General features: G+C 32.3%; 1 protein-coding gene across 2 annotated transcripts in view; it reads left to right on the top strand.

The window, feature by feature from the left end:
* The window catches only part of LOC118182618 (uncharacterized), a 269,407-nt gene that overhangs the window by 65,258 nt on the left and 189,930 nt on the right, over nucleotides 1-14,219 (top strand). For both annotated transcript variants that reach the window (XM_085819175.1, XM_085819174.1), the window contains exons 9-15: nucleotides 1,112-1,258; nucleotides 1,373-1,535; nucleotides 2,342-2,509; nucleotides 2,597-2,736; nucleotides 6,896-7,079; nucleotides 7,829-7,883; nucleotides 10,476-10,643. In XM_085819175.1, coding sequence (XP_085675301.1) covers nucleotides 1,112-1,258; nucleotides 1,373-1,535; nucleotides 2,342-2,509; nucleotides 2,597-2,736; nucleotides 6,896-7,079; nucleotides 7,829-7,883; nucleotides 10,476-10,643 — 1,025 coding nt within the window. The remainder of the gene's footprint in view (nucleotides 1-1,111; nucleotides 1,259-1,372; nucleotides 1,536-2,341; nucleotides 2,510-2,596; nucleotides 2,737-6,895; nucleotides 7,080-7,828; nucleotides 7,884-10,475; nucleotides 10,644-14,219) is intronic.

Raw genomic sequence — 14,219 nt, 5'->3', positions numbered from 1 at the left:
GATCTCCATTCGAAAATTTACTATTTTATATTTTACATGTAAGACAACATTCATAATTTGAATTTATGATATGATTTTTATGACAAATATTACCCAGAGGTGCAGATTTTTATTATTTTCTGTCATGTTGAAGTAGTAAAGACAAGCATTCAGATGCAACTTTCTTATACTGTACTAATATTTCTTCCTTTGTAGAGAGATAAGCTTCCTTAGGCTCAAAACCTGAAAATCATTTTTTTCTAACAGTACTTTATCTTTCAGACTCGACTTTATCTTTTAAAAGGCTGTCTTTATTCAGTAAGCCACTTATCGAATTTGATCGGTATTTCTTTTTAGGGGCAATGGAGAGAAATAGTTTTCAGCTATTCCGTTTTTGAAGTTGAAAATTGAAAATTCAGATCAAATTTTATGTACTGTAAACTGTTTTCAAATGTGTAGCTGAGGAGAGTGATCTCAAAATCAGTGGTTAATAAAACTGCAAAATACTTCTCATTATACCTGTCTTTGAAACAGAAAAATTCTGAAGCCATCTCAGAAATTATAATATGGATCATCCAACTGAATTAACTAAAACATGATGGCAAAAAGTTGTGTTCCAAACTAGTGCACCTAAAATGATTTTAATCCTAATTTTAAAACCATTTTTAACTTCTGAAATTCTTTGTTTTCTAAAATCTATGAAACCTCTTTTTAAAAAAATTATTATTATTATTTTTTTAATGTGGACTGTGTGGTGATAAATAAATTTCTCTGGACACTGTCTACTTTGAAACCTGTTGTAGCTATAGAGACATGCATTTCACACTGTCCCTGCTTACTGTATTTAGAGACTTTTTGCACTTTGAGAAAAGGAAAATTTCTTTCTACTTGCAACTGAGTCATTCATTTGATATAAAATTCTATTTTGAACAATTTATGCAATATGTTCATATCATAAAATCTTCTCATTATTCATCAAACAATTTTGACTGTGGGACTGGAATTTAAGAAAATGTGATTTGTAACTCACTCAGTTTTCTTAACTGAGCTTTTAATTTTATTTTATGGTAGGTATTCATAATGTTAAAAAAAAGCTTTATTTAATGATTTCCAATAAAATACATCTTTCTAGGCTAGCTTTTTGTGATCTTGCTGGATCTGAACGTGCATCAAAAGCTCAAACAACTGGTTTGCGACTTAAAGAAGCCGGTTGCATCAACACTTCTTTGCTTGTGCTTGGAAGATGCCTAGAGCAATTGCGTGTAAACCAAAATCTGAAGTATGCTTATTTCTAATTTTGTTTTTATTTACATGTTGTTATGCTAGGCACTGGGGAAGGGGAGGAACCATAAATTTTGATTAAAATAAAAAATGTAATGGACATATATTTCAGAGACAAAAAACTAATTCCTTTCCGAGAGAGCAAACTTACACGCCTGTTTTCTGGATTCTTTTTGGGCAAAGGAGGTGCTGTCATGATTGCCAATGCCAGTCCATGTGATTATACTTTTGATGAAACTCTGAATGTACTTAAATTCTCAGCCCTAGCTAAGGAGGTATGTTAATATATTTTAAAATAATTTACAGAATAACGTATTTTATTTATGAATGTGAGGATGTTTATATATTTCTAGAGTGAATTTTCAGTATTATGTTTAATATTTTAATAAGAAATTGCCTAATGATTAAAAATGCACCAAAAAAAATAAACTACGGAATTTTCACAATTTAATAATCTTAATCAGGTTTGCATAAATTAATATTCTTGATCATTTTATAGTGCACTGCCATTTAATGAAACCTTTTCAGATAGATGTTGCATGTATATTTGCTTCGCAGACTTACCCACTCTCTCTCTCTCTCTCTACATTGAGAATTTGGTGATTAATTTCAAAAACGTTTTTTGGTACTTTGACTTTAGCCCAATTGATATTAGTTCTATTCACACTTAATTTCTTTTAAATTTAATATATATTTAATTATAATGGCACCATTTTTCTACTGTTGTTTCATTTTATCATCTTCATTCAATATTTTATCTTCTGAAAGTGCAATCAGTATTCCAAGGAACATTTTAAATTCCAGCACATAAATGACAAATATGCATGCCATGTTATCAGTTATATTGAATAACAGAGTGTTAGGTAGCTGTACTAAAACACAGTTCTTTAAATCAAATGCTGTAAAAGGAATGCCATTTTTCAATTTTTGAGGTTTTAATTCATTTTTGTGTGGGCTTATATTTAACTGTTTTAATGTGTTTTTGATTTCAATGATTATTTTAATTTATTAAAATAATTTGAATGTAAAATAATATTTGACATTCAGGAAAGATGTGTTAAATTTTCTCCGTCTCTTACAGTTGATGATAAATGATTCCTATATGTCTATGGCATCAAGTTCACTGCAGTCTATTTCTAACCAATGGGCAAAAGCAAGGCCACGCATTTCAAATTCATCAGAAGGTAATCAAACTATAGATATGGATTACACAGCAGAAGAAATTCAAGAAAAGGATGAACTGATTGAGGTATGATTTTCTAGGACCTTAAATTTAATGAATATTTGATAAACCTACTAAAATATAAAATCCTATATTTTCTGCTTCCCTTTACAGAAACTGCTTGACCTAGCTGATTCCTTACGCCAAAATCTTGAGAAAGAGTGCAAGGAGAAAGCAGAACTTGAGTTTAAAATACGGCAAGAAGTTTGTAATGAGTACTCAGAATACAGTGATGCACTTCTTGAGAATCAAAGGTAAATGCAATAAAATGTTAATATAATAGTTGTAATATTTGTTTTTATATTTATTGAGTTAACATTTTATTGAAAAAGGCTATATTTAATCTGTAATTTTAATAATAAATAAATTTCCTTTGATAGGCGTGTCGTTAGCTGTACAAGGAAAGGCCACATAAATTGTATAATTCTTTTGGGGGGAGAAGGAGAGTAATAATATTTTGCTTTAAAATATGTTATTGTGACTCTCCAGATCAAACAGTGATTTGGGGAATGTAAATGAAGAAAAAGACCGAACTATTACAAAATAAAGTACCAGATATAAAGTGCAAATTAACCTCATGACAAGATAGGTTTGTCCTGAAGAAAAAGTGTTATAATGTGAAAATAGTTATTATTAATACAGTGTTACCTAGGTATACATCATTAATCCATTTTGGGTCCTTGGACATATATCGAACTATTCCAATAGTAAATAAAGAGGAAATAATTAATCTGTTCTTCTTATAAAAATCGTGTTATTAAAACACTATTAAATACATTATGAATGCAGTGGGTGAAATACATGCTGTACATAATTTTTTTTTCTATCCAGATAAAAAAAAAAAAAAAAATTAACATGCTTTAAAATCTCTGATCTTTGTTTACTATCGATTTCACTTTCTTTGTAGTGTCAGCTGATTTAATGGTATATTTGATTTTTTTCAGTTGTAGACACCAGCGTAATCAACGTACTGTATACAATAACCATCTCCCAGATGATCATGCTATCTTCATACTTTGTAATAGTATCTTTTTTCACCTCCTCACCTCCATGATGATACTAACAGTTTTCTTCTTTTCTTGACTCTTCTCATTAACTTTCGTAAAACTCACTGTTGATGAATTAAAATATTTATTTGAAAAAACACAGTCACCTTGAAATTCAGAGTTATAGTATGGGTTGTGTACTGAATAATAGTAAAAGACATATTGAAGCTCATGAGCAATTAAGGCATAGAGGCAAACAAGTGTAGTGTGTGCAGTTGTGACTCGCCGAACTAGAATGTATTCCGAACAAATATCGTATACCAAACTATTTGCATCCACACAGTACATATTTCAAAATGGACTTATCGCAAAATACCACTGTATTTTCTTATAATAAATTGCTAAATGACATTGCTTGTTAATTTGGTGAAATAAATCTTCTTGTATATTTAGCAAGTTATTTTTAATTAGCTCCAAAATTTTGTATTAAAAAAGTGAAGAGGAAAAAAATTATAATTACAGGTTTTTTTTGGGAGGGGGAAGGCTCTTACCTGTAGTGATTGAAAACATTAATAACGAATGCAACTTCAAATGCATAATTCAGTGAAGCTACACTTCATGAATGTAATTCATACCTGAATTCTGTTCATCATTTAAAATTTTCATAAATTTAACCTATTTTCCTCATTAGATTTATTGTTAAATGGATTAATCCATTTATGGACCACACATGATAGCTTATTTAAATTTTACATCTGTACCTTGTGTACAAGTTCATGATGCAAAACATACAGCTATCATTAATTCTAAGACAAGAAAAATGAACCTTAATTCTGAAGCTATAAAATAAACAAAAGCTTAATTAAAATTAACTGTAGCTTATATAGAGAAGAATGAATAATAAGAGTGGAAAGAGATTTTATTGCTTCGATGAAAAATCCTCTTTTATAAAAACATCAGGTAATTGCCTTTTTAAGGCAGTTTTCTTTTATCTCATCTTTGAGCTGTTCGACCATAAGTTAACTTTACTTCCTCATATGACCTCCCAATGAAGGAAATTCTTTAAAACTGAATTTTTTTTAAAGTCTTGTCAAATAACCTCATGGGGAGCTGATTGAAGCTCAATGCTGCTTATATATAGATCCCTTATCCATTCAAAACTTGACTACGGATCAGCCATTTATGGGTCAGCAAGACCTTCCGTGCTTGCCAAACTTGATCCGGTACACCACGAAGCAATTCGGATCTGCACTGGTGCCTTTAGAACTTCTTCAGTGGAAAGCCTGTATGTGGATAGCAACGAGACTTGACACGAGCAACTTTGTCTCAAGCACTATTTTAAAATCATGTCATAGATCCAGAATCCCAACCATCTACATTTACTCAATGATTCATGCTCTCGTTTATATCAGGCATGCCCATCACGTATCCCATCATTTGGTTAACCCTTTGAAGGGCACCGGTATATAATATATACCGGTTGTTTATCAATTTTTTAACCTCCGAAAAAATACTAATTTTTCTACACCAAAAGCTATAATCGTAAGTGTCTAGTATTTTCTTTCGATTCTAAATGGCAACATCACCCTATGAATGCTCAATATTTTACAGTTATGAAATTAATATATGTCGTTCCAAGGTATCATGTTGGAAGATTGATAAATTCTATTGGAGGGAAAGAAAAAATTCAAAATCTGCAAATATATGACGTACGCATGCTGAATCTTATATATTTACTTCATTTCAGTCAGAAATGATAGTTAACAGCAGATTATTTATACGATTTTAAAACCGGTATATAATAGATATCGGCGCCCACACTGAGGGTACCACACCAATAGATGGCAGCACCAGTCTTCTCCTTTTCTACTCTGTGACGTGACAGAATTTCTTTATTATTATAACAGTTTATGATGTAATAATATTTCGTGATTAACTTATAAGTCGTTTAGGATTAAATATTATGTTCATGGAGGAATGGGGAGTTTTCTGACCCTGCGCTAGGACTGAATACAAGTATATTAGTTTCATTTATTCTTTGTGTACTCAGCTCAAGTTTCATTCGTCTGTGTTTAGCTAAAATTTTTATTTCAGCACTTATCTCTTTCCCAAGAGAAAGACTCATCGATTTCACAATTGCCGTCTGGGGTCAAAACTTCACACAATTGTGGGGGTTAAATGTGGCATGCTAGCCCCCGAAAGACACCTGTTGCTTCCTGTTTTCCAAAATCCTAGAATGTAAGAAAATGGAAAGAGGTGATTGACAACTAATTTGTCTTTCCGGAGCCAGGCCTTCTTCCCTTTGTGAAGTGTGATAAGATCACACAAAGGGAAAGCTCACTTAAAATGGAAATGTACTTAAGGTCCATCTCATAGTGTAATTACAAAAACTGCTGATTTGAAAGCATGCTTTTATTCTTTAGGGAAATTCTTTTTAATTCTTTGTTAATTTCAGATGAAAGACTAGAGAACACAAGAGAAATTTGCGCTCTGGTTGATACAAATAGGTTGTTTCGAAAATAAATTTTCACAGTTGGTGAAAGGAGGAAAAATATTTCTAAGCCCCGTTTTAGATGCAAACTAAAATTTATCCAAAAGTTGAAAAGAATCCCCTATGAAGCCAAAGGTGTTGAAAATCAGAATAAGAGCTTTGAGGTGTATCAAATAGTAAAATTGTTTAACGGTGTTTCTTCCTGAACAAAAAGATATATTACAACCTATATTTACAAAAAATAAAAAAGGGACCCTTACGGTCCTCTGTAATCTAAAGTGTGTGTGCGTGGATGTGCTTACATGTGTTTTGGTCAGTGGCTGTCTTTTCTAGGCAAGCACTAGTGGTAAAAACAGCATCTATTACAAATCGTGGCGTTTGTGATTTTACTTTTCATTTTAGTCTATGTTACCAAACATAAAAACTGCACAAACGTTTAGACTCGGCAAATGAATGTTGAAATGAAGAATAAAGGGGGGGGGAAATTAACTTTAACTGACTGTTAGTAAAGTTTTATTAAAATGTATTCTCATCATCTTTAAAATATATGCGACTGTTCTAAGTGTAAAATATAAAAGTTTCAAGAAAATTTTTAATTTAATACTTGACAAATTTTAAGTTGGTTTTATTCTTGAATTTGTTTTATAATTGTGGTAAATATTAGATAACTTTTAATAATGAATCCTACATAGCGATCTATTTTCTTGTGAAATTTGGCCATAGATACTTGCTTTAATGTATTCAGCCCCCCATTAGCATTTATTATATTTTGTATATTTAATGAAATTACTTTTATTATTATTTATTATTAAAATTAGATTTAGTTTATAATTGATGGTTCTTAAATGTATTTAATTTCTGTGCAAAAATGTTACGAATCCTTGAGTAATATTTCTAATTTGAAGTTGAATTAACTTCTGTAAATCAAAATTATAGGAGAATTTTTGAAGAAGAAAAATCCTCAATTATTGATATAAACAAGAGGAGAATTGAAGCTTTAGAAGAAATGTATGAGAGAGAGATAAAAAGTTACAAGCAACAAATAGAGGAATATGAAGCGTTATTAGATGAAAGTCGGAATACTTCTGTTAATACTGAAATCAATACATCAACAGCTCAAGTAAGTTTATTTAATAGTTCAAGTAAGTTTCTAGTGAAAGAGAATCAGTTAAAAATTTTAATGATTTAAATTCAGTTGTATAATGCACGTGTTAATACAGCTCATTTTCTTGAAATATCATTTTTCACAAATTAATAAAATCTAATTAAATCTAATTAAACGTGCTTTAAAAAACAATGAATGAAGCTGGTACATATTGTTAACATATGTGGGTGAAAGTAAGTATCGCATATGTGCTATTTTTTTAAAATTATTTTTCCTTTCTTTAAAAGATCTTGAAAAAGTAAGCCAGAAATGATGTTTAGAGTAATTGCATGTTAATAATTTTTGATTTATCATTTCTTTTGAAGATTAAAAAAAATAAGTAATATTAAAAATTAATGCATTTTTGCTAGACTAAGTTATTTTCAAAAGATGCTTTTCTTTTCCTTTTTCCCCCTTTTTTCTTTTGTTTTTGTGCATGTGTATGCACTAAATTCTTTCTTTGTATCTTTAATGTATATGGTATCCTTATGCAGGCTGACCAGAAATGACAGCAAACTTGATAAAATTGCCATTAATAATATATCAGTTAGAAAACCAGAATTTCAACATAACAGTAGATTTGCTACTTTTGTTAACAGTTTTATTGACTTCTGTTCAGTCATTCTTTAAACTTGAGCTAAAAAATTTTTTTGATTCAAATATTTTTTAAATACATTTTCTGAAGAAAAATTGTTTAAGGGGAAAAATTTTTTTTTCTCTCATAGATTTTCTCCGATACTTCTTTTGCTGCTGCTGATGAAGACCATGATGGAAAACAAAGTATGTATTTCATATTTTGAGTTAGTGACATTTCCATTAGTATAGTTTTGTTATTATTATTATTATTATTTGAGTACTTCTTTAACACTGATGCACAGATTTCAACTACTATGCGGTATTGGAACTTTCTAACAGAAATTTCTTAAAAATTATGAGTTATGGAAAGTATCTAAAAAAACTATGTATTTTACTTAAACAGGGACAAAGGGAATAGTATGCAAAATGAACCCAACTTATTCCTTCGGTAATTGGTTAAATGGTCATGACATTGTGCTAAGTTGATGGTTTTGCTAATTTTGAAGAGTAACCAATCATAGTTCAGCAAATTTTGATTTTTATCTTTCCAATCAAGTACCTTCCGGTGAAGGGCTTGTTTACCCCATAGGTCCTGTACCGTAGGTACCATTGTAGTGAAAAAACATAACGTGTCTCATGCAAGTTGCGATTAAACTCGAAGGTTTTTAGGTTTGTAAATTACGTCATCTCAGAAAGAGGTTAAAATTATCGTACCAGAAATTTAAAGACTTATATTCTATAGAATTTCCATAAATTAAAGCATCCAATGTTTCTGAAAATCGTGCACCTTGCACTAACAACAAAGACCTTTCAGTTGCACAATAGCATTAAAGGTGACTATAAATGGCATATATTTTCTCAAAGGTATAAAGAAATTAATACTGTAGACCCGAACGAAATATCAAATTTCTTCCTAAAGGACAATGAAACGGTAGCTACAAAAGCTGAATTTTTAATTGATTTTTAGCTAAATACAACCTTCCAATTTCAGTTATGGACCATTCAAAGCAGCTTTTAAATGCTACGTTTCCAGATTCTGCCATAACACAAAAATACCTCATTCAAATGCAACCTGTGAAAGAATTTTTTCTATTGGTACAAGAAAGAGCCAAATTTCGACCAAATTTGGGTACAAAAACTCTTGAAGGCATTCTCATTGCAAAAGTAAACTTGCGGCAAAGTGAAGAATTCTGCTAAAAATAAAAGATTACGTAATTCAGAGCTTCAGTTTGCACAGCATGCTACTTCTAAATCTCTATATTCATAACTTATAAATGAATTATAAATATTTTTTTACATAATTATTTGTCTCTATCTAAAATTTAGTTTTTTTCTTCCTGTGTACAAAATTGAATCCCGAAATTGAATATTATGGATTCCACTTTCCTCTACAATTATTAGCTTCAATAATATTGTGTGCATACAGGTTGGTAATGGATAGAATGCATACAACTCTAGGTTGATAAAATTTATTTTATCAAAAGAAACATTTCAGAGTTCTGGAACTTTCCACAAAAATAGTCATAGAACTCTTCGCAGTATCACAGAGTACAATCAGTAGTCATACTTCAAACTTCTAAGAACATTAAACAAAAGACAATGCAAAGCACATCTAAAGAGATCACCGCAGATATCTCAACACATCAAACTCGTGCTCAACTAACAACTGAGAGCAGATGCTCTGAAATATCTCAGCGGCCAGGTGAAGAACCTGGCCAAACGACATATTTCTAGTACTTTCTGCTTCTCAAAATTATTGGAAGGCATATGAGGGCCGAATATGGTGACAGTTACACAGGCATTAATACAATTTGTTCAATGTCCATTACAGTTATACAGGGACCGGGCGAAAATCTTGCCAAGTTTGGCGATTTCTTCCCAAAATTGTGATAAAATTTTGTCACTAAAACCGTTGCAAGCTTGGCAATTTCTAGCCAATTTAGTGAGATGGCCATGTACTCGATGTTAAATAGACTTGCTGTTGTATTCTTACTTTTCTGCAGTCTTTGCTTTTCATGTTACATTATACAGAAAAATACAACAGTTTCACTTATAATTGTGCTAAAATTATTTATCTATGTACAAAATTCGTAACACTGTATTAGTGGATAAGATATTTCTGACTAATAAAATTTAAATTTCTAACAAAATATGCATATAGTTTACAATAATCATTAATTTAATTAAAAATTTTTTTCTTTTTAGATTTTAAGTTTAATGCAATTAATTGAAAAAATGCCATGGTTGTTAATATTTTTAAAATTGTAAAAATATTCATGCGTTGATTACTGACAAGGTTTTTCTGTAAGTTGGAATGTATGCTAATGTACACTTTTTAACTATCTGAGAGTTATGCCTTTGGCCCTGTAAACCTAAAGTTCCTGAAAATGCCATGGATAAATGGTATGATTTTTATTATAATTCCAAAATGGGCTTCTTGGTTTGTGCCTTGTTTTTCTTCCAGTATCTAACAAGCCCAAAATTGAAACATGTGTTGGCAGAAATTTTCTTTTGTAATGAATTTGAAAGTCATCTTTCAATGTGGAATTCTATATCCTTAATCACTGGAAGGTTAAAGAGGCACACTTTAAGAAATTTTAGAATAGTTTTTTGTGGGGTGTCAAGAAATTAGATTCAGAAATTATTAGTAAAAATATATTCTCAATCTGTTTTTTTATTCAATAGTAAGCCTTTTAAAAGTGTTTAAAGTGTTTATTGGAAGATACATATGCATATCTGTATATATGTTTAATGTAATCAAACAAAGATGCTTATGTATAATTATTGTTCTAATAGATATTATTAAGTCTGAGATTTGCCATTCAGAAACCTTACCTAGTGAATCACCAGCAGCACTGCTTAAACAGTATATTGAGAAAAATAAAAATTTGGAAAAAGAAATGAATTCCCTGAAGGAAAAATTAGAATTAACTGAAATGGAACTCCAGAAGACAGTTTTAAAAGGTTTGAATGATTATACTCTATATAAATAAACCAATCATAACTTTTTAATTTAACTTCTTGATTTATTTATTTCTTGATTTTATTTACTTCTTGATTACTTCTTGATTTTACTTTATAATTCATTTATGTATGTTTTAGAGTTGTTTCTCAGCAAAAGGGTCATCACTTATAATTTTCAAGTAAACAGAAATATCAATATATGTGTAGCAAACACATTCTGTGGTCAGTGGCAGGTTGTTGGAATTATGGATAAAAAATACTATATACGAGGGTTGGAGAAAAAGTTATGGCAACTATTTTTTTCTTGTAGATATGTGAACGGATCACAAAACGTATAGGTGTTGTGTTTAAGTTCTGCAGGCATAATGTGTATGAAGAACAACAAATGGCTCTATGATAGCTGGCTCTGTGGTAGCGAGGGCTCTGAAATCAGTCAGTTGGTGAGTGTCGTGCGAGATGGAAGTAACTTGTGTTGAGCAGCTCACTTACATCAAAATAGCCGTTCTCTGAGGGAGAAATGTGATGGAATGTCACAGTGAATTAATATGCCCTTGGGAATAATGCCCTACCATATCGTACAGTAGCATGGTGGGTAGGAAAGTTTCAGCAAGGACGTGTGTCAACCAGTGATGAGCAACGTTCGGGACGACCGGTGAGTGTGCGGACCGACTTGGCACATGCCGTCATCGAGCACCTGATTGATGAAGACAGACGATGGATGTTACTGGAGTTAGGGCAAGTGGCATTGACAAATGCACCATCCACAGGATATTGCGTAATGAGCTACAGCTACGCAAAATCGCTTCGCAGTGGGGTGGGTGCGCTATGCAATATGCTCCGACCACTTTGCGCGCTGGCAACAGAACGGTGATCAATTCTTGTCGCGAATAATTGCCATTGATGAATTTTGCGCCCTGGCATACGAACCATAACTGAAACGTCAGTCCGCGGAGTGGCGACATCCTGGATCACCAAGGCAGCAGCAGGTCCGTCAAAATCCTTCCCCAGTCAATTTGATGGTGATCATCGCGTATGACGTCAGGGGTGTCATTGTTTGCCACTTTGTTCCTCATGGCAAAACAGTGACCGCACAGTACTCCAGGGACTTCCTGGTGCGACAGGTACGACGTGGCGTTCGGGATAAAAGTCTGGATCTTATGGACAGTGCAATAATTCTGCACGACAATGCAAGACCACATAAAGCAGAGTGTGTACGGCAGCTACTCCGACATCGGGTATAGGAAGAACTGGAGCACTCACCGTACTCTCCTGACCTTTCGCCCTGTGACTTTGATCTCATTCCCAAGATTAAGGAACCAATACGTGGTAGGCGGTTTGCAACACGAGAGCACATTGCTAATGCTGTGCACCAACAGATGACCTGATTCACATATGGTGCTGCAAATGCTGAGGCTGATGATATTCAGCGCCTCCCACATCGTTGGCAGCGCATGGTGACAGTAGCAGGAGACTACATTGAGAGTCTTTAGGCCCAAGTTTGTCATGTCAACTTTATGTGTATTGTGTTATTCTTTTGCACGGTGAATACCATTTTACCCTGGATACTACCATAATAAATTCGTGTCTTATGATATTTCAGTGTTATTTATTGTCCACACATGTAGTTAAGACTTTGTCCTTTTGTCTGTAAATGTCACATTTTCCAACCGAACTGGTATCTTCAAGAAAAAAAAATAGTTGCCATGACTTTTGCCCTAACCTACGTACATTATGCAATGTTCATGTAACATGTATTATTGGGTTATGTTTATTTATAATAAAGGTTATACATAATGTGGTTCTATCATGCATTATATATTTAATGTTTATTTTCTTTCTCTCTTGCATGTATGATATTAAGGAATTTTGGCATTTTTGCTTACACATTTATTTAGCACAGAAATGAAAGAGCTAGATCTCTATTATGTATATCAGTGGTTTTGCGAACATGTTAGGAATTTGACTAAATTTCAGGTGCTCGGGCCGTATTGTGACTCGAATTTCTTCGAAATATGTATCTTATAATTTTTGGTTGCTTGTTTACACAAATTTTTCAGCAAGTCGGAGATCCCACTGGTTTATATAATATATGGCTATTAAAGGGTTGGCAGAAAAATGAAATAGTTTTTTCCATCTTATGACAATGATGCATATTCAGTGAAGAATCAAACTAAATAAAGCCTAAACCTTTGTGTTAATTTTTAGAATAATTGGAAGAAAGCTATATTGGGCCTCTTTTGGCTCCTTTATTATACGGTTTTTTGACTTGTTCTGGTTTAACAAGAGTTTTGCAGGTTACGAATTGTTTATTTCTAGTTAAGTTTTGACCAACTAGTTTTTCTAGTTAAATTTTGTCTATTGTATTTTAGTCCATCGAGCACTTTTCAAATTAACTACTATATTACCCAAAATGGATTTCATTGAACCATGGCTAAGGTTGAAAATAACAAGGAATCTATTAATTCAGATAGCTGACCTTACACAGATTAAGCACATTATTTGCAGATCAAAACAAAGCTATTCTCAAAAGTATTGTAAATATTGTAAGGTTAGAGAAAAATCTATCTTTGGCTAGAAAAGACTTCCTAATGATAAACAATATGTAAATTCTGCTGGCAGTTAACCCCCTTCGTGACATCATGTTGCTGAACTGAAGACCCTTTGGAGAAGGGTGTTTAGACTGACTATATATGCATTAGTCTCAAATGTCGCTAGTAGTTGAGTGATGCACAGGTGCATTGCCACCCACAGTAATATTCCAGATAGGTGTATCATACATGCATTTTTTAAACAAATGCATTCTTTTAGAATTTTTTACAACACTAGATGGTGCTTTGTATCCACCGCAGTTAGCTTATTTGAACCTATACATTATTGACCATGTGTCTGTGATTCTGACGTTCTGATTCTGATAATTCATTTAGATGTACAAGCGGGCAATATAAAACAAAATAATAGTAAACGAAACCCAGCTGATGTGCAGTTGAGGCATCACATGATGTAAACTTTGAACAGCTTCTGATACTTCAGTTTTTTTTTCCCCCTCTTCCTATGGTAACATTGAGAATGGAGCTGTGGTTTTTAGGAATTACCATTTGTATTCTGTTTGCATCTTTATATAGCAGAAGTAAGTTTTTTAGCAACAGTTTAGAGCAGCGGTCGCTAAGTGGTCTTTGAAAACTTTTTCATGGTCTGCAGAAAAATTGGGACTTTATTTTCATGAAGATTCAGTTTACAAAATGATGAGTAACAAAACCTATTATGGAATATGGATTATAATTTTTAAAAAAAAATTTAGCTACTATTTTTAGTGAAATTCCATCTGAATTTAGCTACTTTTGCAGGTGTATCTAGAGACATTTGTAAATTAGAGTTGGCATCAATGGATATGCTGCTATTATCAAAAATATCGTGAACTGGAATTCTCTTTCCTTTTGAATTACAAACATATGCCATTGTGGTCGTTAATAACAGTTTTTCTCCGTGTCAATAGGCATCTTGGTGGACTTTTATGAAAACCATCTGCATTCTTGTTTGTAATTGCACAGCAGCTTCACTGCCAGCCTTCGTCTGGCT

This window comes from Stegodyphus dumicola, chromosome 6 (genome assembly GCF_044657685.1).
Source record: "Stegodyphus dumicola isolate Sdum_Otavi_A_Nest chromosome 6, ASM4465768v1".
In the NCBI taxonomy this organism is placed as follows: Eukaryota; Metazoa; Arthropoda; class Arachnida; order Araneae; family Eresidae; genus Stegodyphus; species Stegodyphus dumicola.
The sequence above is the reverse complement of the archived record's forward strand: the minus strand, read 5'-3'. Positions and strand labels throughout refer to the sequence as shown.